The 26,527-nt window shown below is 52.9% G+C and overlaps 1 protein-coding gene across 4 annotated transcripts in view; it reads left to right on the top strand.

The window, feature by feature from the left end:
- CTDP1 (CTD phosphatase subunit 1) overlaps positions 1 to 26,527 on the top strand; it is a 74,097-nt gene that overhangs the window by 29,478 nt on the left and 18,092 nt on the right. For 2 of the 4 annotated variants that reach the window (XM_008013719.3, XM_008013715.3), the window contains exons 6-11: positions 1,327 to 1,417; positions 3,841 to 4,007; positions 6,916 to 7,968; positions 9,924 to 10,065; positions 10,226 to 10,432; positions 20,548 to 20,710. In XM_008013719.3, coding sequence (XP_008011910.2) covers positions 1,327 to 1,417; positions 3,841 to 4,007; positions 6,916 to 7,968; positions 9,924 to 10,065; positions 10,226 to 10,432; positions 20,548 to 20,710 — 1,823 coding nt within the window. The remainder of the gene's footprint in view (positions 1 to 1,326; positions 1,418 to 3,840; positions 4,008 to 6,915; positions 7,969 to 9,923; positions 10,066 to 10,225; positions 10,433 to 20,547; positions 20,711 to 26,527) is intronic. The other 2 variants (XM_008013716.3, XM_008013717.3) reach the window with 2 other exon arrangements.

Raw genomic sequence — 26,527 nt, 5'->3', positions numbered from 1 at the left:
ATGATGAGTAGCTGAAACATTTCCTTGTGAGGCTTCATACTTACCGTAGCTTTTTCTCTCTAGAATGTTTTAAATGGCCGGTGAAATTAAATTGACATTGAACTTGATGCCTCCAACATATTTTACCAATAGAAGAAATTACCTGAAAAGTCTGTTTTGTTTTTGTTTAGTATCCCTACTTCCACAAACTGAAATACGTTTACTATGTATTCTGTGGTTCTTGTAAATTAGCAAGAGATGACTTACTTTTAAATTATCTTTCTTTAAAATTATGGGCACTTCACTGTAGATTGAAGACTTTGCAAACTTAGGAAGATAACACAGTAGGCTGAAAGTTCAGAAGATAAATTTATAGATCAGGAAACCCAGAGCAGAGGTAATACCAAGAAACCTCTGCCTGATTTCTTGGTTGTGACGGTGGTGCCTCCTGAAGTGCAGAAGGGGTGTTTGCAGATAGCATGGTTTTACCATCTTTAAAGAGTCAAAGCAGAGCATCAAGCTTGTAAAGCTCTTTAGAAAATTACTTTTAAAAAATTAAACTAGACTTGTAATTAACAGATGTCGTGTAAAGTACAAGTGTCAAATGTAGCCCAAGTGTCAAATGTAGCCCAGGCAGATTCTTCGCTGCGGAAGCAGCTTCTGCACTAGCTGGTCATTGTGGTGTCGCGATGTCCTTCCTTCCCAGTCTCCTCCGTCAGGCAGGCTTCCTCGATGTTGCCTGAATTACCAGCTTTAAAGCGTGTATAATAGTGAGAAATAACCGACCTTTCTGTGTTTCTGCAACACAGCCTGTGAGTTTGTGTGATTCTACTGAAGTAACTTGGGAGAAGCAAGCTTCCTTGGTTACCTTTTCTCCACTAACCGTTACAGATGAGAGCAGGGCCGCCTGCCCGGGGCTGGGAAAGATCGTGTCCGAGGTGACGCAGAGTAGTTTCAGTTCAGCGTCCAGACTCCATCACGTAAAGAACCACATGCAGAGCGTTTTGAGATTGAACGGTGACTCACCTGTTTGACTTATGAAGTGCCTTCCGTAGTTTTCATGTCCCTCTGGTTTAGGCAGGTGCTTCAGTAGGATGTTACAAATTTTCCGTATTAATAGAATTATAAACACTTACAGACATGATTCGTGTTTGACAAATAAGTTCACCATAAGAGAAAAGAAGCCCTCCATGAGCCCGGTCGTACACGAAAAGGGATGAAGTGTTTGGTGCCAATTCATCGTGTTTTGTGTCTGCCACTGTAAAATAACATTCAAGGCTTCACCACGCGCCGTGTGACCTAAACGTGTTTCAGGCATGTAATCTTTGTCCTGTTTTCTTTTCCAAGGCTTTTTAGACCCCGAGAAGAAGCTTTTTTCTCATCGAATATTATCCAGGGATGAATGTATTGACCCGTTTTCTAAAACGGGGAACCTTAGGTATGTACCTGGCCACGCTCCTCACAGAGACCTCTTGCTGTTCGTTTCCCATTTCAAAAATCGCATCTTGAGATTTAGAGCAGTATTTCTTTTTCTATTTCTTTTTTTTTGTTGTTTGTTTTTTTTTTTTGAGACGGAGTCTCGCTCTGTTACCCAGGCTGGAGTGCAGTGGTGCGATCTCAGCTCACTGCAAACTCCGCCTCCCAGGTTCCCGCTATTCTCCTGCCTCAGCCTCCTGACTTAGCTGGGACTAGAGGTGCCCGCCACCTTGCCCAGCTAATTTTTTTTTTTTTTTACTTTTAGTACAGACGGGGTTTCACTGTGTTAGCCAGGATGGTCTCTATCTCCTGACCTCATGATCCTCCCACCTCAGCCTCCCGAAGTGCTGGGATTACAGGCGTGAGCCATCGCACCCGGCCTAGAGCAGTATTTCTGTATTGATGTTTTTTAGGAATTTAACGTCCCCTCTCCAGTTTTCCTTGTTAGCCTCAGAGTACTTAGAAAGTTCCTTTCTAACCTGTACTCCCACTGTCTCCCAGGTTGCCTGAGCCCTGGTGCTTGTGCAGGGCACCCAGTCCAGGCTCTGCCCCGTCCCAACAGCCCCTCCCTGAAAACACCCTCGGGCTGGGCTTTTGTGTCTGTGGAGGCGGGGACTGTCATCCTCTCAGCCTCATCTCTGTCAGACGGCACCGATTCGAAGTCAGCCCGCCGCCTGACGTCGTGCATCTGTTTGCTAACAACCCTGGCACGTGTGATCATTCTAGTCCCTTTAGCTCCAGGTTTTCATTCCTGTGCGAAGACTTGTGGTTGGAGAGGCGGGAGGCAGGGGTGTGTCCCCACAGTAGGTCAGCATTTGCCTCTGAGTATCTAGGGAATGACCAGGGCTCCTGGGGAACTTGGGGACTGGACTTTTGGGCCCAGAACCCAGGAGGGCAGGCGTAGGGATGGGATGGCATCAGGGAGGTGGCAGACGAAAGGACCCGAGTGGCAGAGGAATGTGGATAACCCCACCCCACGCACAAGTTCAGCAGCTCTGTGGGGCCCCTGGTTTAGGGGCAGTTCTTGACGTCAGCATCAGCATCTGAGGTTTATAGTTTTCTTAGGAGCTTGCCTGTGTTAATCCTACTAATAATTTATAAAATCCTAAGTCACGTGACTTTTGCCCATCTTTTTGCTTTTTGCCATTTCTTCCTTTCCATGAGCTCCAGAGCCGCCTCCTGTCAGCTCCTCTGAGCCTTTTTGACAGGGCGGCCCTCCCTGCCCTACGTAGAGACTTTTTATATCCTTTTGTATTCTTCGACTTTCGTGCCCACTCTGTACGAGGAGCTTCCCCATTTCCACCCGGAAGTCCGTCCCTGCTGGTGCAACACACCAGGTGTGGTTTGTTCTCCCGAGGAGCCCTGGTGGTCGCAGCTTCAGCTTCAGCCGCTTCCTGGCTCACGGTGGCCGCCCGCCTCCCAGTGCTTCGGTTTTTACGTTTAGGGAGTCCACGCAGACTGTGAGGCCTATGCAAGCTGATATTAACTAAGAAGAGAATCTGAAAGTATTTACTTCAGAAACCTCCTTTTTGCTAGTTAGCACCAGAGTGAGCAGATTAATCAGGGCGAAAGAGAATGAGAGGTGCTGTTAGTGATGTGTTAAGGGGAAAAGTCATGTGAAGGCAGAATGATAGGATCTAATGGGGACATGCCCAGGATAGGCCCTAGTGGCGGGCACTGTGTTTTGCATGGAGGTAGCTGTAGGTCCACTTAGAAATTCTGCATTGGCAGTAGGTCTGGTTTTTGTTTTTTTGTTTTTGAGACAGCCTAACTCTGTTGTCCAGACCTAAGTGCAGTAGTGTGGTCTCAGCTCCCCACAGCCTTGACTTCCTGGGCTCAAGCTATCCTCCCACTTCAGCCTTCTGAGTAGCTGGGACTACAGGTGCACACCACCACACCCCGCTAACTTGTATTTTTTGTAGAGACGGGGTCTTACTGTGTTGCTCAGGCTGGTCTCAGACTCCGAGGCTCAAGCGGCCCTCCCAAAGCGCTGGAATTCCGGGCCTGAGCCACACAGCCCATCCCGGGCTGTTTTCAGAGTCAGCAAATTCTGGCCTTTAGGCTACGCAGCCTGGTTTGTACGTGAAGTTTTATTGGAACATGGCCACGCCCACACGGTCAGAGTTAGGTTTCATCCCTGTGGCCCTTCATGCCTGAAGTAGTGACTCTGGCGCTTTAAGAAACTGTTTGCAAACTCTGGCTTGAAGGAGAATCAGAAGCTGTGGAGAAGATGTTACTGAGGTTTAAATGTGACCCAAACAGAAAGGGCTTCGGGGTGGTTGGTGTCAGTTTCTGATGAACCTGCTGTCTGCTGGTTACATGTGGATTAGAATCTTAAACTCTTTTCATTATTATTTTGTGTGAATTATGCATTTTCACTTGTAGAAATCTCTTTCCTTGTGGAGACTCAATGGTTTGCATTATTGATGATCGAGAAGATGTCTGGAAGTTTGCCCCCAATCTGATAACTGTGAAGAAATATGTGTACTTCCAGGGCACAGGTGACATGAATGCGCCCCCTGGGTCCCGAGACTCTCAGACGAGAAAAAAAGGTGGGTAACCTCCTTTCTGATTCTCTAGAATTTACGTTTGCTTATTGTTTAGCTCTTCTTATTTCTTATCTCTATTTTGACTGCTCTAAATTCAAGATACACTTTGTTTTTTTATTTGTGTTTCAATGGAGGCTATTGGATTTATTTATATAGTACTGAAAAACAGGATATTATGTTGTTTCGATTTGGGTTTTTAAAAAAATGGCCCTCACTTAAGCGTTTTCCCAGTTGAATAAAAACTAAAGGATGCTGTTTAACCTAACATGTGAATAACTCCTTTCATCCCAGTTTTCCTTAAACGCACCCCTGGGGCTTGGGCCATGGCATTCTGTAGAGAGAGCGAATGTGGGGGCAGTGGCTGTGCAGGGAAGAACCGTCCCCACAGTGCAGTGTTCAGCCCGGCGCTGGCTGGGCCCAGAGAGCGAATGTGGGGGCAGTGGCTGTGCAGGGAAGAACCGTCCCCACAGTGCAGTGTTCAGCCCGGCGCTGGCTGGGCCCAGAGAGCGAATGTGGGGGCAGTGGCTGTGCAGGGAAGAACCGTCCCAGAGTGCAGTGTTCAGCCCGGCGCTGGCTGGGCCCAGAGAGCGAATGTGGGGGCAGTGGCTGTGCGGGGAAGAACCGTCCCCACAGTGCAGTGTTCAGCCCGGCGCTGGCTGGGCCCAGAGAGCGAATGTGGGGGCAGTGGCTGTGCAGGGAAGAACCGTCCCCACAGTGCAGTGTTCAGCCCGGCACTGGCTGGGCCCAGAGAGCGAATGTGGGGGCAGTGGCTGTGCAGGGAAGAACCGTCCCCACAGTGCAGTGTTCAGCCCGGTGCTGGCTGGGCCCAGAGAGCGAATGTGGGGGCAGTGGCTGTGTAGGGAAGAACCGTCCCCACAGTGCAGTGTTCAGCCCGGCGCTGGCTGGGCCCAGAGAGCGAATGTGGGGGCAGTGGCTGTGCAGGGAAGAACCGTCCCCACAGTGCAGTGTTCAGCCCGGCGCTGGCTGGGCCCAGAGAGCGAATGTGGGGGCAGTGGCTGTGCAGGGAAGAACTGTCCCCAGAGTGCAGTGTTCAGCCCGGCACTGGCTGGGCCCAGAGAGCGAATGTGGGGGCAGTGGCTGTGCAGGGAAGAACCGTCCCCACAGTGCAGTGTTCAGCCCGGCGCTGGCTGGGCCCAGAGAGCGAATGTGGGGGCAGTGGCTGTGCAGGGAAGAACCGTCCCCACAGTGCAATGTTCAGCCCGGCGCTGGCTGGGCCCAGAGAGCGAATGTGGGGGCAGTGGCTGTGCAGGGAAGAACCGTCCCCACAGTGCAGTGTTCAGCCCGGTGCTGGCTGGGGCCCTGGAGTGCAGTGTTCAGCCCAGCGCTGGCTGGGCCCAGAGAGCGAATGTGGGGGCAGTGGCTGTGCAGGGAAGAACCGTCCCCACAGTGCAGTGTTCAGCCCGGCGCTGGCTGGGGCCCCAGAGAGCGAATGTGGGGGCAGTGGCTGTGCAGGGAAGAACCGTCCCCAGAGTGCAGTATTCAGCCCGGCGCTGGCCAGGGCCCCAGAGAGCGAATGTGGGGGCAGTGGCTGTGCAGGGAAGAACCGTCCCCACAGTGCAGTGTTCAGCCCGGCGCTGGCTGGGGCCCCAGAGAGCGAATGTGGGGGCAGTGGCTGTGCAGGGAAGAACCGTCCCCAGAGTGCAGTATTCAGCCCGGCGCTGGCCAGGGCCCCAGAGAGCGAATGTGGGGGCAGTGGCTGTGCAGGGAAGAACCGTCCCCACAGTGCAGTGTTCAGCCCGGCGCTGGCCAGGGCCCCAGAGAGCAAATGTGGGGGCAGTGGCTGTGCAGGGAAGAACCGTCCCCAGAGTGCAGTGTTCAGCCCGGCGCTGGCTGGGCCCAGAGAGCGAATGTGGGGGCAGTGGCTGTGTAGGGAAGAACCGTCCCCACAGTGCAGTGTTCAGCCCGGCGCTGGCTGGGCCCAGAGAGCGAATGTGGGGGCAGTGGCTGTGCAGGGAAGAACCGTCCCCAGAGTGCAGTGTTCAGCCCGGCGCTGGCTGGGCCCAGAGAGCGAATGTGGGGGCAGTGGCTGTGCAGGGAAGAACCGTCCCCACAGTGCAGTGTTCAGCCCGGCGCTGGCTGGGCCCACAGAGCGAATGTGGGGGCAGTGGCTGTGCAGGGAAGAACCGTCCCCAGAGTGCAGTGTTCAGCCCGGCGCTGGCTGGGCCCAGAGAGCGAATGTGGGGGCAGTGGCTGTGCAGGGAAGAACCGTCCCCATAGTGCAGCGTGGTTTAACAAACTGTCAGGTAGGCATGCAGCTGACGTCCACCCTGTGAAAAGTTGAGTGTTTTTGTTTGACCTTTAGTTTTTAAAAAAAAAAATATTTTGAGACATACATTTACTGCTCTAGTCACTAAAATGGAACTTGGAGGTTGGAACCAGAAGAGGGTGGAACTGGGGTCATTCCTGTAGGAGGCAGACGCTTTCAACAGATGGCTGGGGTCAGCGTGGAGTTGCTGCTTCCTCCAGACTGGGGCTTGGGAAACTGTGGCCACGGTGGCGCCAGGTCTGCAGCCTGGAAACCTCCAGTTGTTCTTATAGATGGAGGATCCTTCCTCCCCCAGATCCAAAGCTTTTTGAGTGCCCACGTGGTGCTTAAAGGAAATACTCATTGGAGCATTTTGGATTTTTCAGATTTGGGATGTTCAAGTGGTAAGTTTAACACAAATACTCCAAACTCAGAAAAACATTCAGTGTCCGAAACGTCTGTGGTCCCATGCACTTCGGGTAAGGGGCGCTCACCCCGTCCGGCTCTTCACAGCAAGGTTGCCAAGGCCTGGTCTAGAGGGTGGCGGAGTTCACAGCCATGAAGAAGGCTGCTGCTTTAACTTGGAACGTTGTTTAATGTTTAATGCCGAATCGCGGTAACTTTTCCTTTTGCATGCTTATTTAGTAAATCATTCTTCTCGAGGCACCGAGATCTCAGAGCAAGCTCCGCCCGTGAGAGAGTCCGAGGGGGGAACGCAGGCCCCTGGAGTGGAGCCCAGCAATGGCCTGGAGAAGCCGGCTCAGGAGCTGAACGGCAGTGAGGCTACCGCCCCACAGGACTCGCCCCACCCCGGGAAACCGGACGAGAGGGACACCTGGCCCGCTGCCCAGGCCCCCACCATCAGCAGAGAGCTGGCAGGCACTCCTGAGCCCCAAGGATCCTGTGCGCAGGGTGGCCGGGCGGCACCGGGACAGCGGCCTGCCCAGGGTGCCACGGGCACTGACCTGGACTTCGACTTATCCAGCGACAGCGAGAGCAGCAGTGAGTCCGAGGGGACGAAGTCTTCGTCCTCCGCCTCTGACGGCGAAAGTGAGGGGAGGAGAAGCCAGCAGAAGCCGAAGGAGGAGGAGAACCCGGCCCCACAGGGAGCCGGGGCGCCGGCACAGGGCAGTTCCCTGGAGCCGGGGCGGCCTGCAGCACTGAGTCTCCCCGGGGAGGCCGAGCCCGGCACACATGCCCCAGACAAGGGGCCCGAGCTGGGTGGGCAGGAGGAGGGCGAGCGGGACGGCCTCTGCGGCCTGGGCAATGGCTGTGCCGACAGGAAGGAGGCGGAGACCGAGTCACAGAACAGCGAGCTGTCGGGCGTCACCGTGGGCGAGTCCCTGGACCAGAGTGTGGAGGAGGAGGAGGAGGAGGACACGGACGAGGATGACCACCTCATCTACCTGGAGGAGATCCTGGTCCGTGTGCACACCGACTACTACGCCAAGTACGACCGCTTCCTCAACAAGGAGATCGAGGAGGCACCGGACATCCGCAAGATCGTGCCAGAACTCAAGAGCAAGGTGCTGGCCGATGTGGCCATAATTTTCAGTGGGCTGCACCCGACAAACTTCCCAATAGAGAAGACGCGGGAGCATTACCACGCCACGGCGCTGGGAGCGAAGATCCTGACTCGGCTGGTGCTGAGCCCCGACGCCCCTGACAGGGCCACGCACCTGATCGCTGCGCGGGCTGGTGAGTGCTGCCTCCCTGTGCCCTGGGCATGGTCAGGCCTGCCATCTCCTTGCAGGCACTCCTTAGAGCTGGCATTGCTGTTTATGTCACATTCAACTTTTAGAAACGTTTCCCAGGATCACCGTCTTTTAAGAATAGATCATGACGTTGGGTGAAATTCGAGTTCGGGCACGTTCATGCTTTCGGACCACAGTCATCACGCACACTGTTGGGCGGTGTGAGTTACTCACGTGCGGTGTAGGAAGTTCAGCCTTCTCCCTGGAGTAAGCTGCATTAGAGAACAGGGAATCAGCGATGGGGTGTAGTGGAGAAACTCGGGGCAGGAACAGGATGCGGGGCCCTCGGTTCGCAGGTAAAAGGTTGACAAACCCTCTGAGTTAGAAAACTAAGTGCAAAGTTTCGGCTGAAACGTGCGTAGAAGAACACGTTGTGGCTGGGAGAGCGGAGGACAGGCCTGCTGTCTCCTGATGGTGAAACCTGTCCCAGACAGGGCAGGCTGCTCTGACATGTTGAAATGTCTGCCAAATAAAACAGAACCTTTCAGCAATAGGTGAATCTTGAAGGAAGACTTGCACACCAGTGCTTAAAAAACCCAAATATCTCAGTATTCTAGTTATTCTGTGAAAATGCTCCCATAAGCACCAGGATTTTCCCCGAATGAAGATTGCCTAAATCACTTCAGGTTCTGCTCCTCCAATCGCGCTTCCTGTCCTGGCGGCGTTTCCTGAGAGGGCTTCTCAGTGCGTGGCCCTGCCTCCAGGGCTCAGGATAGCCTTGTGGGGTGAGCTCATCCGTGTCCACGCACGCTCCCTGACAGCAAGTGTGGTCTTATTTGAGGCCACGTCTCTAGTCCGTGTCACGTGGTGTTGGACATGCATGTGCTCAGTAAAGTATTCGAATCAAGGGTACATGGAAGGTTCCATCTCAGTGTGAAATAGCCAGGTGCTGGCTGCAGGGCAGAGGTAGGCTTTCCGTGGAGCCCAGCGAAACCCTTGATCCCAGGAGAAAGCCAAGCCCTGGCGTCCCGTGGGCAGTCAGGCCCTTCTCTCCTGAGCGTGGAGCCGGGCCAGGCCACGGTCCTCCTTGGCTCCTCAGGTGCCCGTCTGCCCTGCCCCATGTCTGCCCAGCTCCTGACCCTTCTCTCCTGTACATGGAGCCAGGCCAGACCGGGGTCCTCCTGAGCCCCTCGGGTGCCCATCTGCCCTGCCCCATGAGTGCCCAGCTCCTGGCCCTTCTCTTCTGAGCATGGAGGTGGGCCAGGCTGGGGTCCTCCTTGGCCCCTCGGGTGCCCATTTGCCCTGCCCTGTGTCTGCCCAGCTCTTGACCCTTCTTTCGCTTTCCTTCCTTCCCCCCGGATTGTGCTCACGTTTCTTTTTGCTTCGGTGTTTGTGGCCTCGCTATTGAGGGGCCTTCCTGAACACATGCTCACGTCACCTGCTGTGCCCAGCTCCTCGTCTGAGATCCACCACTTCCTACCATGGCTGCTTATCCCTGGCCTGGGAGATGGGAACCTGCAGTGGGCAGCCCTGGTGGGGTGCAGCCGGGTGAGGGCCCCGAGCCCTGGTGGGGTGCAGCCGAGTGAGGGCCCTGGGCTCTTGTGGGGTGCAGTCGGGTGAGGGCCATGAGCCCTGGTGGGGTGCAGTCGGGTGAGGGCCCTGAGCCCTGGTGATTACAGCCGGGTGAGGGCCCCGAGCCCTGGTGGGGTGCAGTCAGGTGAGGGCCCTGAGCCCTGGTGGGGTGCAGTCGGGTGAGGGCCCTGAGCCCTGGTGATTACAGCTGGGTGAGGGCCCCCAGCCCTGGTGGGGCGCAGTCGGGTGAGGGCCCTGGTGGGGTGCAATTGGGTGAGGGCCCTGGTGGGGTGCAATTGGGTGAGGGCCCTGGTAGGTGCAGCCGGATGTGGGCCCTGAGCCTCCAGTGCTGGCCAAGACAGCCTGACGCAGCTGAGTCTCCCACAGGCACAGAGAAGGTGCTGCAGGCGCAGGAGTGCGGACACCTGCACGTGGTCAACCCTGACTGGCTGTGGAGTTGCCTGGAGCGCTGGGACAAGGTGGAGGAGCAGCTCTTCCCGCTCAGGGACGACCACACCAAGGCACAGAGGTGGGTCCTCGCCGCACCCAGCACATCCCTGCCAGGCGTTCCTTCGCCAGACAGCTGTTGGTTCACACACACCTAGGCAATGCCCGCCAGGTGTCCCTGGGTGCCTGCTCTGCGTCGCCCGGACGCCCCGTTCATGGCCCTTGTTCTCTTCCTCCGACAGGGAGAACAGTCCTGCAGCCTTTCCCGACCGGGAGGGTGTGCCCCCCACCACCTTGTTCCACCCGATGCCGGTTCTTCCCAAGGCCCAGCCCGGCCCCGAGGTTCGAATCTACGACTCCAACACGGGGAAGCTCATCAGGACGGGCGCCCGGGGGCCCCCAGCGCCCCCCAGCTCCTTACCCCTCCACCAGGAGCCCTCTTCCTTCAGGTACATGGCGGCGCAGCCACTGCCCCCAGCTAGTGAGGGCTCTCTAAGCTTGCTGCTCTGGTCCGTTAGGGGGATGGCGCCAGTTGCCCAACATGAGGGCTGGTGGAGGCTGCAGACGGTGACTCCCGCTTCCACCTTGTGGGAACGCCGCCCCCACTTGCTCTCTTGGGTCCTTTTGTTGTTCTATCCTCTCTTGGTTCCCAAAACTGAAACAAAACCCCCACAACCAGCTTCTCAGATGTTGTCCAGGCACCCATATGTGCACACCTGTGGCCGCCCTGCAGAGCATCGGTCCTGGGAACACTCAGCAGAGGATGGGCAGAGCAGGGCTGATTCTGAGCCCCCCGCCCCCGTCGCCTCACCGGCTGCTCTCTGCCGGCTCCGCGTTTGTTGCTCTGCCAGACCCTGGGCTGCCCTCTTTGTTTCCACACAGAGCAGGCGCAGGGGTGGTGGCAGTGGCGGTTGGCATACAGCACCGTGAGGAACGGAAACTTGATTGGACTGGAAGGCGTTGGTAGCCGGGATCTGTGCTGCCCTGGATAGGGGAAATTGCAGGCCCCAGGGGATGCTTCCTGAGCACGTGGCCTCTGTGCCTGTTTGCTGGTGTGGATCAGCCCTCAGCCTGAGGTTGTGGCCCCTGCAGACCCCATGGGACATTCTTGGAGATTTAAATGAGTCTTTGTACTGTGGTTGTTGCTTTGAAATTCAACCAAAAGTTTAACTAGGTTAAACTTGACCCGGGCGAGGAGCACCCACCAAGACCTGGTGTGTGTTCACCCCTGGAAGCCCTCTGACAGGTCACAACGCCTCAAATCCTGCAACGGGTGCAGAACGCAGGCTGCTGGAGGGAGACGGGTGCTCATGGTTAATGGGGAAATGGAGTGGTACGGCTTAGTGTCCTTTTCGAGCCCTTGCAGGATCCAGCACTGTCCCTGCGTGGGGACGCTGAGGCCCGGAGTGCATGGCCCTCCCAGGTCAGGAGCAGGGGTGGTCAGAGCGTGGCCTTTGCACAGTGGGCAGCAGCTCCCGAGCCTGGGTGGGCAGGTGAGTGAGGAGGCCCCGCCAGGCACCACGACAAAGCCCAGTCAGCTTTTGGGAGAGGCCACTCCCTCTGGAAACGCGCTCTGGTTCCTCCCAGGTTTTCTGTATTTAGATTGTGTTTTGTCTTTTGTGATTCTAGAGAGTAGCGTGTGCCCCTTTCGGCTGATTTCACAGCCCTTGAGGTCACGGTAGGGAGTGTTGCTAAGAGGAGGAGTCAGGTCGGGCGACTGAGAGGTGGGCAGGTGCAGGGTGGCCTCCTGTGCAGCAGCCTGGCAACGCGCTGGGACTTGGGGGATGGTGGGTTTGGGATGAATCCGAGGTTCTCCATTCTGATGACAGGGAAGAGGATCCCTAGCCACACAGCGATGATGTCATCCCGAAGGATAGGAAGGCATTCTGGTGACAGTGTCACCTCCCGTCGTTAGGAAGGTGCCGGGTGGTGATGTCACCTCCTGTCGTTAGGAAGGCGCCGGGTGGTGATGTCACCTCCCGTCGTGTCTTGGTGACAATGTCGTGTCCTTCATTAAGAAGGCGTCGTGATGGTGACGTTGTTTCTGGTCGTTAGAAAGGCTTCCTGTCCGGGCTGGTTGGGCTTTTAACACGAGGAGTCTTTCCAACACTGCCGCTCTAGCTCTTCGGGGCCGACAGGCGCCTGCAGTTCAGTTTGTTTCTGATACTGACGACCCACAGTTGGCATCAGGCCTTGAGTCTACGGGCTCAGTCCCTCGTCTGAGGGTTGCCCTCGTCTTGGACCCCCAGGCCCCTCACCGTCCAGCTTGGCCACAGGGTTGGGGGTCCCCAGACACAGACTTGTGCAGTTTTGATCATCTGCTGAATCAGCTCACAAAACTTTGGAAAACATTTCACTCAGCAGTACCAGTTTATTTTAAAGGCTCAAGAACAGCCAAATGAGGGAGTGCACGGGGCAGGGTCCAGAATGGCCGTGAGCACGATGCGTGTCCCCCCAGAAGCTCTCTGTCCTTCCGTGTGTGGCGAAGGCATGGCTGATCCCACCCACTACCCACTTGCTCCTGCAAAGCCTTCTGGTGACCAGCCCTGCCCTGAAGCTGCTCAGGCCCAGCCCACAGCCCCTCACCACAGCGGTGATTCCAGGGACTGGGAACAGGTCTCTTTCCATAAATCAGGGCTTAGTCCTTTGATGCTACTCATTCCTTTATTTAACTCAGTTAATTCCAACTCTCCAGCCAGTTGACAAAGCTCCTGGACCCTTCTGAGAACAGCATGGTGGAGCCTGGCCTATGGGGTTGCTGTGGGCCAGTCAGTGAACAGGCCAGCACCACCAAGAGCCGAATGATGCAGAGACCCCATATCTAGGAAGTCAGGGTCTGTTGTGTGCTGTAATTCTAATCAGTAGCAGCACGATGGCAGGACAGATACGTGCGTTGAAGTGACACTGCTGAGATTTAGCTTTGAAATTGCAGTTTTGCGAAACGCTCACATAGTTTAAAGCAGCCACACGGTCAGTACTGTGAAGAGCACCTGTTCTTTAGACGCTGCTTTTCATACTGTTGACTGAAATGTTCAGGGGCTGGCACTGTAGTCCCAGTGCTTTGGGAGGTGGACCCACAAGGATCGCTGGAGCTCAGGAGTTGGAGGCTGCAGTGAGCTGTGACCGCGCCCTGCACTCCGTCCTGGGCCGCGGAGTGAGAGCCTGTCTCAGAAAAAAATTTTTTTTTGTAATTAAAAGTAAAATCACAAACCTTTGACTTATTTTTTCTTCAGTATTTTTATTTATTTTTTTGAGACGGAGTCTTGGTCTGTCGCCCAGGCTGGAGTGCAGTGGTGCAATCTTGGCTCACGGCAACCTCTGCCTCTCAGGTTCAAGCAATTCTCATGCCTCGGCCTCTTCAGCAGCTGGAATTACAGGCACATGCCACCACGCCCGGCTAATTTGTGTATTTTTAGTAGAGACAGGGTTTCACCATGTTGCCCAGGTTGATCTCAAGCTCCTGTCCTCATTGTCTTAAAACTACACAAAGTGGTTAAAGATTAGATACAAAACTGGTGTTTTAATAATTCAGCCTTGCTTGAAGTGAGCTAGGAATTTCTAAGATCAATGAGAAAAAAATAATTGTTACCTGAAAAAAATAATTGTTACTTGCAGATGGGAAGCTGGATTTGAATAAAGTAAAACACTTTTACTTGAGTGACACTAATAATATGGCAACCGATAACTATGTATGTGTTCTGAAATATGTATAGTTTATGTCAACAGTAGCAGTTCAGAACGTTTCGAATGGCACGTCATAAACCACTGTTCAGCTCTGCCTGTCTTTCGTAAGGAAGACGCACGCTGGGCTGCAGTTCATTGGAATAAGTTGACTTTTGCTGTTTTTAATCTGAAAGTGTAATTTGCACCAAAATACCAATATTACTTCAGTTAATACCAGCTCATTTATATGAAAGGATGTTAATGTGATTTGTTAGGTTGCGATAATCGTCAGTTTGGTGGCGGGAAGCAGCGTTGTTGTGGCCGCGGCAGCGGGCCGCCTGGCCTGGGTGATTGCAGGCGGCCACACCTTTGCCACATTAAGGAAATGTCTCTCCCTTCACTTGGACGTGTTAGAAACTGAGTTCTCCTAAAACGAGCCTGGGTTCTGCTTTTTGATAGTTTTCAAAATTGATGAAACTACCTATTTATATTAGAAAAAAGGAATACCTGTTTGAAGGTCTCCTTCCCCAGGCTGGACATGGTGCTGACAGTCCGAGGAAACGGGACCGGCCGGCAGGAGTTCTGCGGGGCTTTCCTGCTGCAGTGAGGACCTGGGCCTGTGTGGCTCGGCCATGCCTCTGGTCATACCCTACTTTTCTCTGTAGGCCGCCTCCTTGGAGGAACAGGCAGAGTGATTTCTTCTGGTTTAATCCAAGAGTCCCCCCTGCTTGTTTGAGTTCGTGTGGCGCTTGCCCAGTCCCCTGTACTACATAGACCTGTGTCCGCAGTGCCCCTCCACGTGTGGACCCCTGGTGCCTGCAGGACCACTCCGCCTGTACAGACGAGTCCAGCGTGGTCTCCTGCAGCACTCTCACACCCTTGTAACAGCGCTGGTGTGGTTCCGCCGTGGCACCCCATCTCAAGGTGGGTTCCACACCTGAGCGGCCCTGGGCCTCATCTCTTGCGTGCATTGGTTGCCCAGTTTCCCCGTGGCCCCCCATCTTATGGTGAGTCCCGCACCTGCGCAGCCCCAGGCCTCATCTGTTGTGTGCATTGGTTGTGCTGCTGTGGAGGTGGCCCCGTCGCCCACCATCCTGAGAGTAGTGGTTCCTTGTTCTGTTCCCGGAACCCTGTGTAGACCCCATTGTGACAGGACGCTCGGCGGTGAGGGCGGTTGGCCCTTCGTCCCTGGACTGGTCCTCATATAAGGCTTTGAATGTTGTACATTTTTTCTAATTCTGACTTTGAGCTTTTTGGTGCTGGGCTGGCAGCCTGGCTCACTGTGGACCTGCGGGTGAGTGGGAACATTCAGTTTTTTGGTTAAATTTTTGAGATATTTGTAGATTGACACGCAGTGATAATGCAGAGAGGCCCTTTGGACCCTTTATCCCATTTCCCCTGTGGTTGCCTCTTGTGAAAGTGGGGAACAAACTCATCACTGGGACCCACAGGGGCTCATCCAGACAGAAAAACAGAACCCTCACCAGCTCCCCTGCAGCCCTCACAGCCTCAGCCACTTCCCCTCCCTGACCCTTGGCCCTCCACCTGCTGTCCCTCCCTGACCCTTGGCCCTCCACCTGCTGTCCCTCCCTGCACCGTGCCCTCTGCGGAGTGCTGTGGACGGTGGTCGGCAGCCTTCTGGACTTGACCCTTCTCCCTCGGCCGGTTCCTGGACCCTCTGCGCCCCTCGTTCATGTCCTTCTCTCGCTGAGCCGTGTCTCATGGTGTGTGGAGGGGCCGTCTGTGGCTTCGCCGTTCCCCCTTTGAGGGATATTTGGGTTGTCTCCAGCCTTTGCTCTAAATGTTTGCACAGGTTGAGCATCTCATCCAAAAACCCAAAATCAGAAATACTCCAAGGTTCGCACCTTTCTGAGCACAAAGATTCGCACCTTTCTGAGCAGTGACGTGGCCCTGGAAGGAGGTGCTCGTCTGAGCATTCGGATTTGGGGTCACCAGTTGCAGATACTTAGCCCGTAAGTGTAACACAGATATTTCAAAATAGGAAACACTTTCAGTCTCAAGCGTGTTGGATATGGGATACTTAGCCTGTCTAAGTTTTTATTTCTTTGGGATGAATGTCCAGTGGTAGGTACAGTTGCTAAATTGGATGGTGAGTGTGTGTTTAGCTTTTTAAAGAAACTGCCAGACCTTTTTCTGGAATACCTGCATCATCATTTCACATCTTCAGTGGTGGTGAGTGACCCAGGTCGCGTGGCCAGTGCTGTTTGTTGCAGCTGTTCTGATAGGTGTGTCCTGAGCTGGTTGTGGCTGTGACTTGCATTTCTGTGGTGGATAATGCCACTGAACATCACCTCCTGTGTGTGTTTCATCTGCTAGTCCTTGGTTGGCTGTGCGGCTTACAAATCCTTTCCTCCCAGGCAGCAACTTGACTTCTCTGAGACCTCAGAGGTGGGGTGTTTGGCTGGTGTAGAGCAGTTATCACAGGTTTTTAACATTTAACTGAAACATTTAATTCAGTTTAAAATAACAGTGCAGTTGGCCCTTTGAACAACACTGCTTTGAACTGTGTGTGTCCAGTTATATGTAAATGGGTGTTTCAGCCAAATGGGATGGGAAGTGGGTGTTCACTGGATGGGAAGCGCGGTGCTCGCAGAGGGCCGAGGCGAAGAGTGGACTTTGACAAGGCTCAGGAAGTCCTGAATTCCAGTCAGGCAGATCATCCTCTAGAGGGTCTGCAGCAGAGCAAAAGTTTTTAATTTTCACGAGATTCTATTTATCACTTCTTTCTTTTAGGAATCATGCTCTTGATGTGAAGTTAACTAGTAGCCTAGTCCCAGATCCCGGAGATTTTCTTGATATTTTATCCTGAAAGATCTGTAGTCTTTCGTTTGACACCTCAGCCCGCGATGCTCTTGAGGTTGGTTTTCTGGCCCCAGCCACATTGTCGCGGGCGCTGTCTTCCCCCACGGCTGCTTCTGCCCCAGCGTCTCAGGTGTGCTCAGGTGCACCTGTGTGGTCTGTTCCTGGGTTTTCTGCCCGGAGATGCCCTTGATCAAGTGGGATTTCCTGTTTTCTGTGAGTTGTTAACACCAGTGGGTGTTGCATTTTTTTGGTGTTGGTTGATTGATATTCTGGTGTGTGTGGTTTTTCTTCTTTTGCCTGTCAGTATGCGGTGGTCACATTGACTGATTTTTGGTCATGAAAACAACCTTGCAACCCAGAACCAATCCCCTTGGTTGTGGTGTGTAGTAACCATGATGCACTTCTGTGAAGTGTCTTCATGTCGATGTTGAGGGGCCTGTGGGGCTGCACTTGTCATATTGTGTGCCGTCTGTCCCCGGGTTTGTTGTGGCTCGGTGGCCTCCCATGGTGAGGTGGGAAGCGTCCGCCCTCCAGCATCCCTGGTCAGACTGTAGACCTGCCCCTTCCTTTCACATGTTTGGGAGAATTCTCCAGTGAGACCGTCTGGTCCTGGGGATTTTGTTTTTGCAGATTTAAAATTTCATGTTCGTTTTCCTTAATAGTTACAGGGCTTTTCACAGGACCTGTTGTGTTCGGGTGAGTTGTGGTTGGTTGTGTTTTCGAAGGAATTGCTCCATTTACCTCTATTTTTTTGTTTGTTTGTTTTGTTTTGTTTTCAGCCTCCTTATTTCTTACTTTCCTTGTGCTTGATTTGGGATTATTTCTTATGACTTTTGTTTTGACAGTCAAGTGTGATCTAGAGAACCAGAGTGGAGTCTACGGTGCTTGCCTGGATTCCTGCTTCCGTCCTTGTGGGAGTTCCCTGAGGGGGTCCCTTCCCTCCCAACCTGCCCTGCGGTGTCCATCGTGCTCTCGGGGCAGGCCTGGGCCCTCTGCAGTCTCTCCCTTGCTGGGGGACGTTTTCACGGGACAAGACTCTGGGTTGATCTTCCTTTTTCTCAGGGCCTGAGAAACATCTGGCTTCCTTCTGGGCTCCGTGGTTCAGATGAGTGATCTTCTGTCTTTGGCCGTTTTTCCTGTAGGTAAGCTGTGTTTTCTCTTCATTGCCTTCAAGGTTTTTCTCCATCTTAAGTTGAGGTTTGATGATGAGGTGTCTTGGTGTAGATTTGGAGGGTTTACCTTGTTTAGGTTTGACTCTGCTTTTTGTGTTGGAAGGTTTATGTCTTTTGACGTCTTTGGGACATTTCCAGCCATTGCTTTTCAAGGCCATCTCTGCCATGCATGGGACGGCAGGGACAGGGATGCTGAGGCTTTTCGTATCTCGTGCGTCCCTAAGCTGTGTTCTTTTTCCTGTTCGGCTCATTTTCTCTGTTGTCCGAGTTGGGTGATTTCTGTTAGATTTTCAGGTTCACAGCCTTCCTCTGTCTCCTTCATTTGCTGCTAGTCTGTCCATGACATTTTTTGGTTTTAGTTTTTATTTTTCAGTTATAAAATTTCTGTATCTTCTATTTCTTTGCCGATGCTTTGTGTTTTTCATTTGCATATTTGCAAGCATATTTGCAATTGCCTGTTGAAGCATTGTTATCATGGATGCTGTAAGTCATTATGAATTTTAGCATCTCTGCCCTCTCAGCTTGGCCTCTGTTGATTGTCCTTTTCTCCATAGTTTGAGATCTTCCTGGTTCTTGCTGGGGCAAGTGACATTGGATTGAAACCTGGACCTTTTTCACATCATGTTAGGAGACTCTGGATCTTATTTAAACCTTCTCCCATTGCTCATTTTTTTTTGGGCCATGCTCCAGCAGCAGGAGTGGAGGCTCCCTAGTTCCTGCCAGTCGGGACGGGAGTCCATTTCCCCACATGGCCTCTTTTTGATGCTTGAGAGTGGGGGATGAGGGTGACGCCGTTGCTGGTGGACGCATGTGGGGATGGGGGTGACGCCATTGCTGTGGCAGTCCTGGCTCCCCACGTCGTCATCGCTGGCACCATGGGAGGAGTGTCTGCATGGGGGGACACTTCAGTGGGGGCTGGTGACAATCCTGACCCTCCCACATGGGTGGGAGGAGTGTCTGCATCTTCAGTGGGGCTGGTGACGATCCTGACGCCCCCACATGGGTGGGAGGAGTGTCTGCATCTTCAGTGGGGCTGGTGACGATCCTGACGCCCCCACATGGGTGGGAGGAGTGTCTGCGTCTTCAGTGGGGGCTGGTGACGATCCTGACGCCCCCACATGGGTGGGAGGAGTGTCTGCATCTTCAGTGGGGGCTGGTGACCACGATCCTGACGCCCCCACATGGGTGGGAGGGGCCTCGCTGCTGCCAGGGGGGTTGGATGTCGGGCTCCCCACAGGCTCCCCCATGGCCTTCTCTGAGACCTCAAGGTGGGGTGTTTGGCTGGAGTAGGGCAGTTATCACAGGTTTTTAACATTAATTGAAACATTTAATTCAGTTTAAAGTAACAGTGCAGTTGGCCCTTTGAACAACACTGCTGTGAACTGCGTGTGTCTGGTTATACGTACATGGGTGTTTCAGCCAAATGCAGATGGGAAGCGCGTGTTCGCGGGATGGGAAGCGCGGCGCTCGCGGGATGGGAAGTGCGGCGCTCGCGGGATGGGAAGTGCGGCGCTCGCAGGATGGGAAGCGTGTGTTCACAGAGGGCCAAGGTGAAGAGTGGACTTTGCCAAGGCTCAGGAAGTCCTGAATTCCAAACAGCACAGATCAGCACCTTCAGATTTCTGGGCAGAAAATCTTCTCTTCATGTAAATAGCCTAATACAGTTGTGTTTTTTTAGTTTTGTGACTTTGACTTAATGCCTGTTTTCCTTCACCAGGATGGGTTTTATCCCCTCATCCTCGTGCCTGTCCTGAGCAAGCTGGTGTCTGGGACGCACGCTCAGTGCCTCCTGGTCTCGTCCTTTGGTCACTCAGGGAAAAACCAGCAGCTAGAAACGGCCGCCTCTGAGGAGGGCAGCACCACCCATTTTCCCAGAGGCCTGCCTTAAATTCCAGCAGTCAGAGGCATGCATTAGAGTATATTAATAGAATTCACACATCCAGATCGAGAAAGATGTGTACAGAGGAGAAAAACCATTTCAAATGGAGCTGCGGTTTTAACATAGCAGAAGAATCCTTGAAACAGAAGATTGGCCCTTTCTAGTTGATTTATTACATTATTATTTAACCATACAAGCACGAGAATTACCTTTTTCTGGGTTTTTTTGTGAATTTTTTTTTTTTTAAGATGGAGTCTTGCTCTGTTGCACAGGCTGGAGTGCAGTGGCGTGATCTCGGCTCACTCTAACCTCTGCCTCCCGGGTTCAAGCGATTCTCCTGCCTCAGCCTCCTGAGTAGCTGGAATTATAGGCACACACCAGCATACTGGGCTAATTTTTGTATTTTTAGTAGAGGGGGTGTTTAGCCATGTTGGTCAGGCTGGTCTTGAACTCCTGACCTCAAGTGATCCACCCACCTTGACCTCCCAAAGTGCTGGCTTTACAAGCGTGAGCCACCGTGCGGACGTGTGAAATGATTTTAATTTCAGCCCACTAACGTGTTTTGTCACTTCGCCCTTTTTGTATCTGTTTTCACAGCCTGGAGATGGTGCATTTTCTTGTTTTGTATTTTGCCATGTAGCTCTCCAGACCCTGTTTTCCGGGTGAATGGCGTGTCCTGGGGGTTCCCAGAACACGCTTGGTCTCCTGTGTCTCTTTGCCCTTTATTCTGAGATGCTGGAGCCCAGCAGATGCTCTCTGCCCCACGGGGGTTTTGTGGATAAAAGAAGTTGAGTGTTACTTTTCCACAGGATAGTCAGAAACATGTTTTGCCACTCAGCCTGGCTCAGTTAGCCACTTCTGATCTATTAAACTCTGAAAAGCGTGTTGGCGAAACATCCTGTTTTTCCTGTGATTCCCTGTTGGGGTGTGAGTGTTTGCCTAGTCCGAGAGCCAGGAGTCTGACTCGTTGCTGAAAAGTGCGATTCAAACTGACTTCCTCATGTGGGGCCTATGAAATTCCTTTCAGAGCGGTTCCACCACCCCAGCCGCAGACGTTCGGCGAAGAGCTGCCTGACGCTCCGGACGGAGAGCAGCCTGGCCCTTCTAGAAGAAAGCGACAGCCCAGTATGTCTGAGACAATGCCGCTGTACACTCTTTGTAAGGAAGATTTAGAGAGTATGGACAAAGAGGTGAGCCAACTGCGCCCTGGTGCCCACGGCGGCGCTCGCGCTGGGGCAGAGGTGAGCCAACTGCAACCTGGTGCCCACGGCGGTGCTCGCGCTGGGGCAGAGGTGAGCCAACCGCGCCCTGGTGCCCACGGCGGCGCTTGTGCTGGGGCCGCAGAGCTGCGGTGTGCGGGTGGAGGCAGAGCGAGAATTCTGCACTTGTGCAGTCGTGTCTAGTTCGAGACTAGCACTCGTGGTTTTCATGGAACTTCCTATTCAAGGAGACCCAGAACAGCACTAAGCGGTGTGTCCGCAATGTGTGGCGTGAGAACACGTCGAAGTTGTGGCTTAGGATTCGTGTCTGCGTCTTCACCAGGACCGATGCCGCCCAGCCCCTCCTGCTCTCCTGGCCCACCCCGAGGACATGGGACGGGGTCTGGAGGCGCTCGTGGTCGTAAGGAGGAGTGAGTCCCCCTGCCCCACGCCGACAGGCCCCGGTTGAGAAACGCTGGAGCGCTGTGTGTCCACTGCACGTGGGCCTTACACACACACACAGAGTGGCTGGTGGTTCTCACAGCATCTCGTTACCACAGCACTAGAGAGCTTTAGGCCGCGTCGGTGGAGTTGGGGTTTTCCCAGCCGGGTCCTGCTTTGCTCCTGTGTCCTGGCCCTTGGCCCGCGTGCTTCTCCTCTTGGGTCCCAGGCCGCTCGATGGAAGGTTCCACAACAGTCGGGGTGTTGGGGCGGGTGATCTCCAGCACCGTCCTTCAGAGACTGCTCTTTAGAAGGACCGTCCTGGGAAACCACGTCCCGTGTCCTCTCGTAAGTTGCCCTCGTGGGTGGCACTTGTGTGGGGTCCTCACCCGCAACCAGTCAGGGCACAGGCCATCCCCTTCCCTCAGGTCCTCGTGTTCCCTCCAGAGTCCGTCCTCCCTGCCCGCCTGGTGCTGCTGTCCTGTGGAGAGAGCCGCCATTCTGTTTGCATCCAGAGGCAGCAGCAGTTTCTTGAGGAGGAAAACAACAACTGTTTATTTTCAACAGTAGCAGAAAAATGCAGATGGTTCTGTTCAGGGCAGACTCGTCTCAGTAACTCAGGTTACCACTTTTAGATACCAGTTTATCTTGTGAGGATCAGACCTTTTTTCAGGTGTGCTGAATTTCTCTGCCATTTTTCTGTCTTTTTGAACATTAGCTGTTTTTTGTTTCACAAAAATGTTTTCTCTAAAAAAATTTTTTCTCAACCACTACCTATAAGCCCAGACCACTTTATTTGAGATTCCAGAAGGTTCTGTATAAGGAACAGCCACCTGCCTAGGACCAGGGGCAGGAGGAGAGGAGGAAGGGACTCTACCCCTTCCCGCCTGGAAGCTGCTGACACAGCCCATCTCCCTCCTGGTTTCCTGGCCGGGCTCGGAGGACTCAGGGTCTGTTCCCCACGCAGTCCTGTTTCAGGCAGTGGTGACAACTTGATTCTTAGTCATTCGATATCAAAGGGGGTTGAATTCTCAATGGGAGACGGATGTCTTGAATGTACTCAGCAGCTTTCAGCCACCCCAAAACCTAATCCTTTATATCTCAGAAATAAAAAGTGATCGTAAACCCCCAGATGTGGCTCTTCGGGCGCAGACGGTATTGAAAGCGGAAGACTGCAGCGGTGGCTCGTTCTGTGCGTGGGAGAGAGGCCGGAGGGTTTTACGTTTGTGAACTTTTAAAGCCTGCTGGATTCTCTGAGTCCTGGGCCCTTAAGACAATCAGCGCCTGCAGGAGAAGGGGTCAGAGGAGCCCCGGAGCCAAGGACCCTGTAGGGTCCTCTAGGAGCTGGAAGACGTGAGGAAGGGATTCTCCCTGTGGACACCTGGATTCTTCTGGCCTGCACCACTGTGAGGCTGTGAATTTGGATCATTTGAGCCGTGGTGCGAGGTTATTACAGCAGCCTCAGGAAGCTCCTCATGACCCGGCCCTGGTTTGGCAGCCTCGTTTCACATCTGTCCCTCTGCCACTCCCTGTGCTTGGGGCAGACAAGGCAGCTGCACCCCAGATAAGCCTGTCTCTCGGGCCCGTTGCCTGCACCCCCGTGGGCCTGTGAGACGAACTGGATACCTGCCCCGTGGTGCTCCCTGGAGGCTGCCGTGGCCTCTCTTCATCCTGGGGATACACGGGGTGGGGGCTGCTTCTCCTTTTGGGACACAGGTAATGGGGAGTCAGGTGGGTCTGGAACCAGGGTCAAGTGCAGCCTGTGGAGGGGCCTCTGAGTGAGGGGTGTCGAGACCTCTGGCCGTTTCCGGCACGTCAGTGTATTAGACGGGCGTCTGCTGCTTCAGTGGTAGAGGAAGGGTCTCCGTGTAGACAGAGGAGGGGCAAAGCTGCTGATCCAAGAGCTGCCCCTGCCATGGGGGATGCCACTCCCACTCCCCCGATGGGGGCTTCCCCGCCCCTCATGTGAGGAGCAGCTTGGAGAACCCAGCCCGGTCAGTGCTGTGGGAATGTCAGACCCAGTAGGCATCTGGATTTCTTCTGGGGTTTAAATCACACAGGCTTCTACACTAGCAGACCATTCACTTGGTGTCTTTCAAAGAAAAACGGTCCCCACGTAGCACGTGCTTCTGATCTCCACGTCCAAAACGTGCCTAAGCAGCGTCAGGCATGACGTCAGTAAGCGTTCACCTGAAACGGCATTGAAGAAACTTGAAAGCCGTGAAAATTAACATTGTAATTTTATCTTAACCATTTTTAAATTCTGCATTTAATATACGTGGAAGCCAAGAAATGTGATGGCTCCGACAAAATGCCTGAAGAACAGAGGCCAGGTGTGGGGCCACCGTCACCAGGAGTGCTCCCAAATCATGTGAGACGTAAGAACTCGCTAACATCAGGACCGCTCCCAAAATCACATAGATATGAGAACTCACTAACATGAGGAGCCCTCCCAAAATCACAAGACGTAGAATTTGCTGTCACCAGGAGCACTTCCAAAATCACAAGACGTAAGAACTCACATCAGGGGTGCTCCTCAAATCATGTGAGACGTAAGAACTCGCTGTCACCAGGAGTGCTTCCAAAACCACGAGATGTAAGAATTCACTAACATCAGGAGTGCTCCCCAAATCACGTGAGACGTAAGAACTCGCCATCACCGGGAGTGCTCCCAAAATCACATGAGACGTAAGAACTCGCTCTCACTGGGAGTGCTCCCAAAACCACGAGATGTAGGAATTCACTAACATCAGGATGACTGCCCAGGCCACGTGAAACAATTACACGGCACGTCTGGCTACCAAAAACAGGTTGAAGGCAACATGCAAAAAGTTTTAAGCTGTCACAAAAAGTTAAAACTTTGCAGATTCTTATTGCTCATGAAATGCGCCTGGATGTAGAACCTCAGAATGGTCCGGCCTAGAGTGTGCTCTTATGCAGTGTGTAAACTTCTTCTCTGCAGTTGGCACCGGTGAACACAGTGGTGCTGCAATCGCAGCCCGGGGCGCTGTGCTCTTCTGACACCTGAAACCACTCCCACCCATCATTAAAGACCCCGCTCGCCTGCTCCCTTTCCACAGATCTGCTCTGACCCCTACCCCACACACACACCAAGAAAGGAAGCAAGAGGTGTTGGACACAAACAAGGACTGCGGACAGCAGCCACACTCATCTCTACACGTGGGCGTGGCCATCAGTGTCTTTCAGCAAACAAGGAATGTGGACGGCGGCCACACTTTCTACACATGGACGCGGCCATCCAGTCTTTGAGCAAATGACTGCAGAGGGCCGCCACACTCGTCTCTACACATGGACGCAGCCGTGCCTGTCTTTCAGCAAATTTGGGGAGTTTTCAACCACGATGTCTTCCAGTATTTTTTCAAGGCCAGTCTCTTTCTCTTCTGGAATCTATGACACAAATATTAAACGTCTGGGCCTCTCCAGAGGCCCTAAGGTGCTACTCCTTTTCTTGGTGTGCTGCTTACGAGGCCGTGTCTGCAGCTCCACTCCTAGTATCTGTGGAGTCTTGGAGCCTAAACATGTTAGTGAAGCTGTGTTTATTGAACTTGACATTTGTTCAGGAAGTGCTGGGCACCTGCTAACATGGAAGGCCTTCTCCCAGACTAACAGTAGACTCACAATAGACTGCAAAATTAATGGTGGATTAGAATCAGGGAAACTAAAGGGCCAGAACCCTTACCCATGGCTGTGTACAGCTGACACATCTGAAGATTCATTAAAATACACAGTGCACGTGAAATCAGTGATGTTTGGGAACTTAGCTGTTACTGAAGAGCAGTGATTTTTCCCTTTATGTCTGATTTGTGGTTTTCAACCACAGTTGTGACTTGATCTTTTAAAATATTTTGATTAACCAAAATGCTTTAAGAATGAGTTAGTTTTGTACATTTTGTTATCCAGTCAGTAGAAGTTGTTGATGACAGTTGATGCAAAAAAAGACTTAGTCACAACCATGTCTAAAGATCTGATCATTCTTTGTGTGGTCGGAACTTTAGGTATTTGGACTTGGTTTTGATTTTTCTTTCGTGAAGTTGATAACTTTAGAAAGAATGCTTTTCTCTTTGGGCTCTAAGTATTTCTTGAAAGGTTTGGTTACTGAAGTGATAGTGAATTAAAGTTTTCCCGCAGGTGTCATTGAATAGATAAGACGTTATCTTTTGTTTGATGAGAGACTTGTCACAGTCTCCTCTAGGTAGAGAAGCTTTCTCGGTGGATTTTGGAGTGTGTAATTTGCGTGAGTCATTTTGGGTACACGTGCTGCTTGTAGCCTCGTCTTGAGTGAAGGGCTGTGGGTCCCACCACTCAAGCTTGGCAATTTCTGAACGCCTTGAGTTTGTTTTCCAAGTTTTGGGGTTTTTTTACATTTTGTTAAAGTTCCTCTTTAGTTGGTTTTCTGTTCATAAAAGCTTCTTTCCAGTTGGCATTATTTCACTTAAAAATTCATTCCACATTATAGTTTTTCAGGCAAATTTCGATTTCATTTTTAATAGAGGTTTGTTCCTTGAGACTCAAGCTTAGAGTGCGTGTAGTTGGCCAGTTGGATGGTGGCCTTTTCACAGGAGGTGCCGTGTCTTGTCGTCTGCTGGAGCCTACGTGTCTCTTCGCAGACACCCGCCTCTGTCTCAGCCAGCTCACGAAGAGACTCACACCCATGTGTCAGCCCCCTGCAAGTTCTTGTGTGATCATGGAACTGCGGGGAAGGGAAGGTGCTGGAACCAGGGCTGGGAGGTCACCAGAGGGTTGAGGCGGGGCCTGTCCCCTGCACAGCCCTGCAGGAAAGCCTGTTGGGCCCCAGAGCCGGCGTCCGCAGCCTCTCCGGCTGTGTTACCTCGTTTCTGCCTGTTCTGCTTCTTGTGCTCAGGGTGCTTTCCCGACCCTGCTCCGTGTCCCTCTCGTGTCCCATCCTCTCTTGAAGCTGTCCCACCTCACTGCAGGGCAGAGCTGGGTAGAGGTTTATTCTGTGATCCCGAGTCATGCAAGGAGGTTGGTAGAAGCATTTCATTTCCGTGCATTGACAGGATACAGTAGCATCTGGTGTTATCTGTATTTCTCCTTTGGTAGAAATTCCGACACTTAGGTATGAATTCATTTGTGTTTTTTCTTTTTACAAACTTCTAAATTTTCCTTAAGATTAAAAAAATTATGTTAGCATGTTCTAAGTAAATACAAACGACCCTCAACTTACAATGATTCGCTTAACAATTTTCTAACTTTGCAATGATGTGCAAGGGATGTGTGTTTGGTAGAAACCACACTTTGAATCGGGAGTCTTGACTCAGAATTCTGTAGAACAGCTCGTTCCAAGCCGGCTTTGTGCTGGACGACTTTGCTAGCGATGGGGTAATG

Source organism: Chlorocebus sabaeus, chromosome 18, assembly GCF_047675955.1.
Source record: "Chlorocebus sabaeus isolate Y175 chromosome 18, mChlSab1.0.hap1, whole genome shotgun sequence".
Classification (NCBI taxonomy): Eukaryota; Metazoa; Chordata; class Mammalia; order Primates; family Cercopithecidae; genus Chlorocebus; species Chlorocebus sabaeus.
This window is presented reverse-complemented; position numbering and strand designations above follow the sequence as displayed.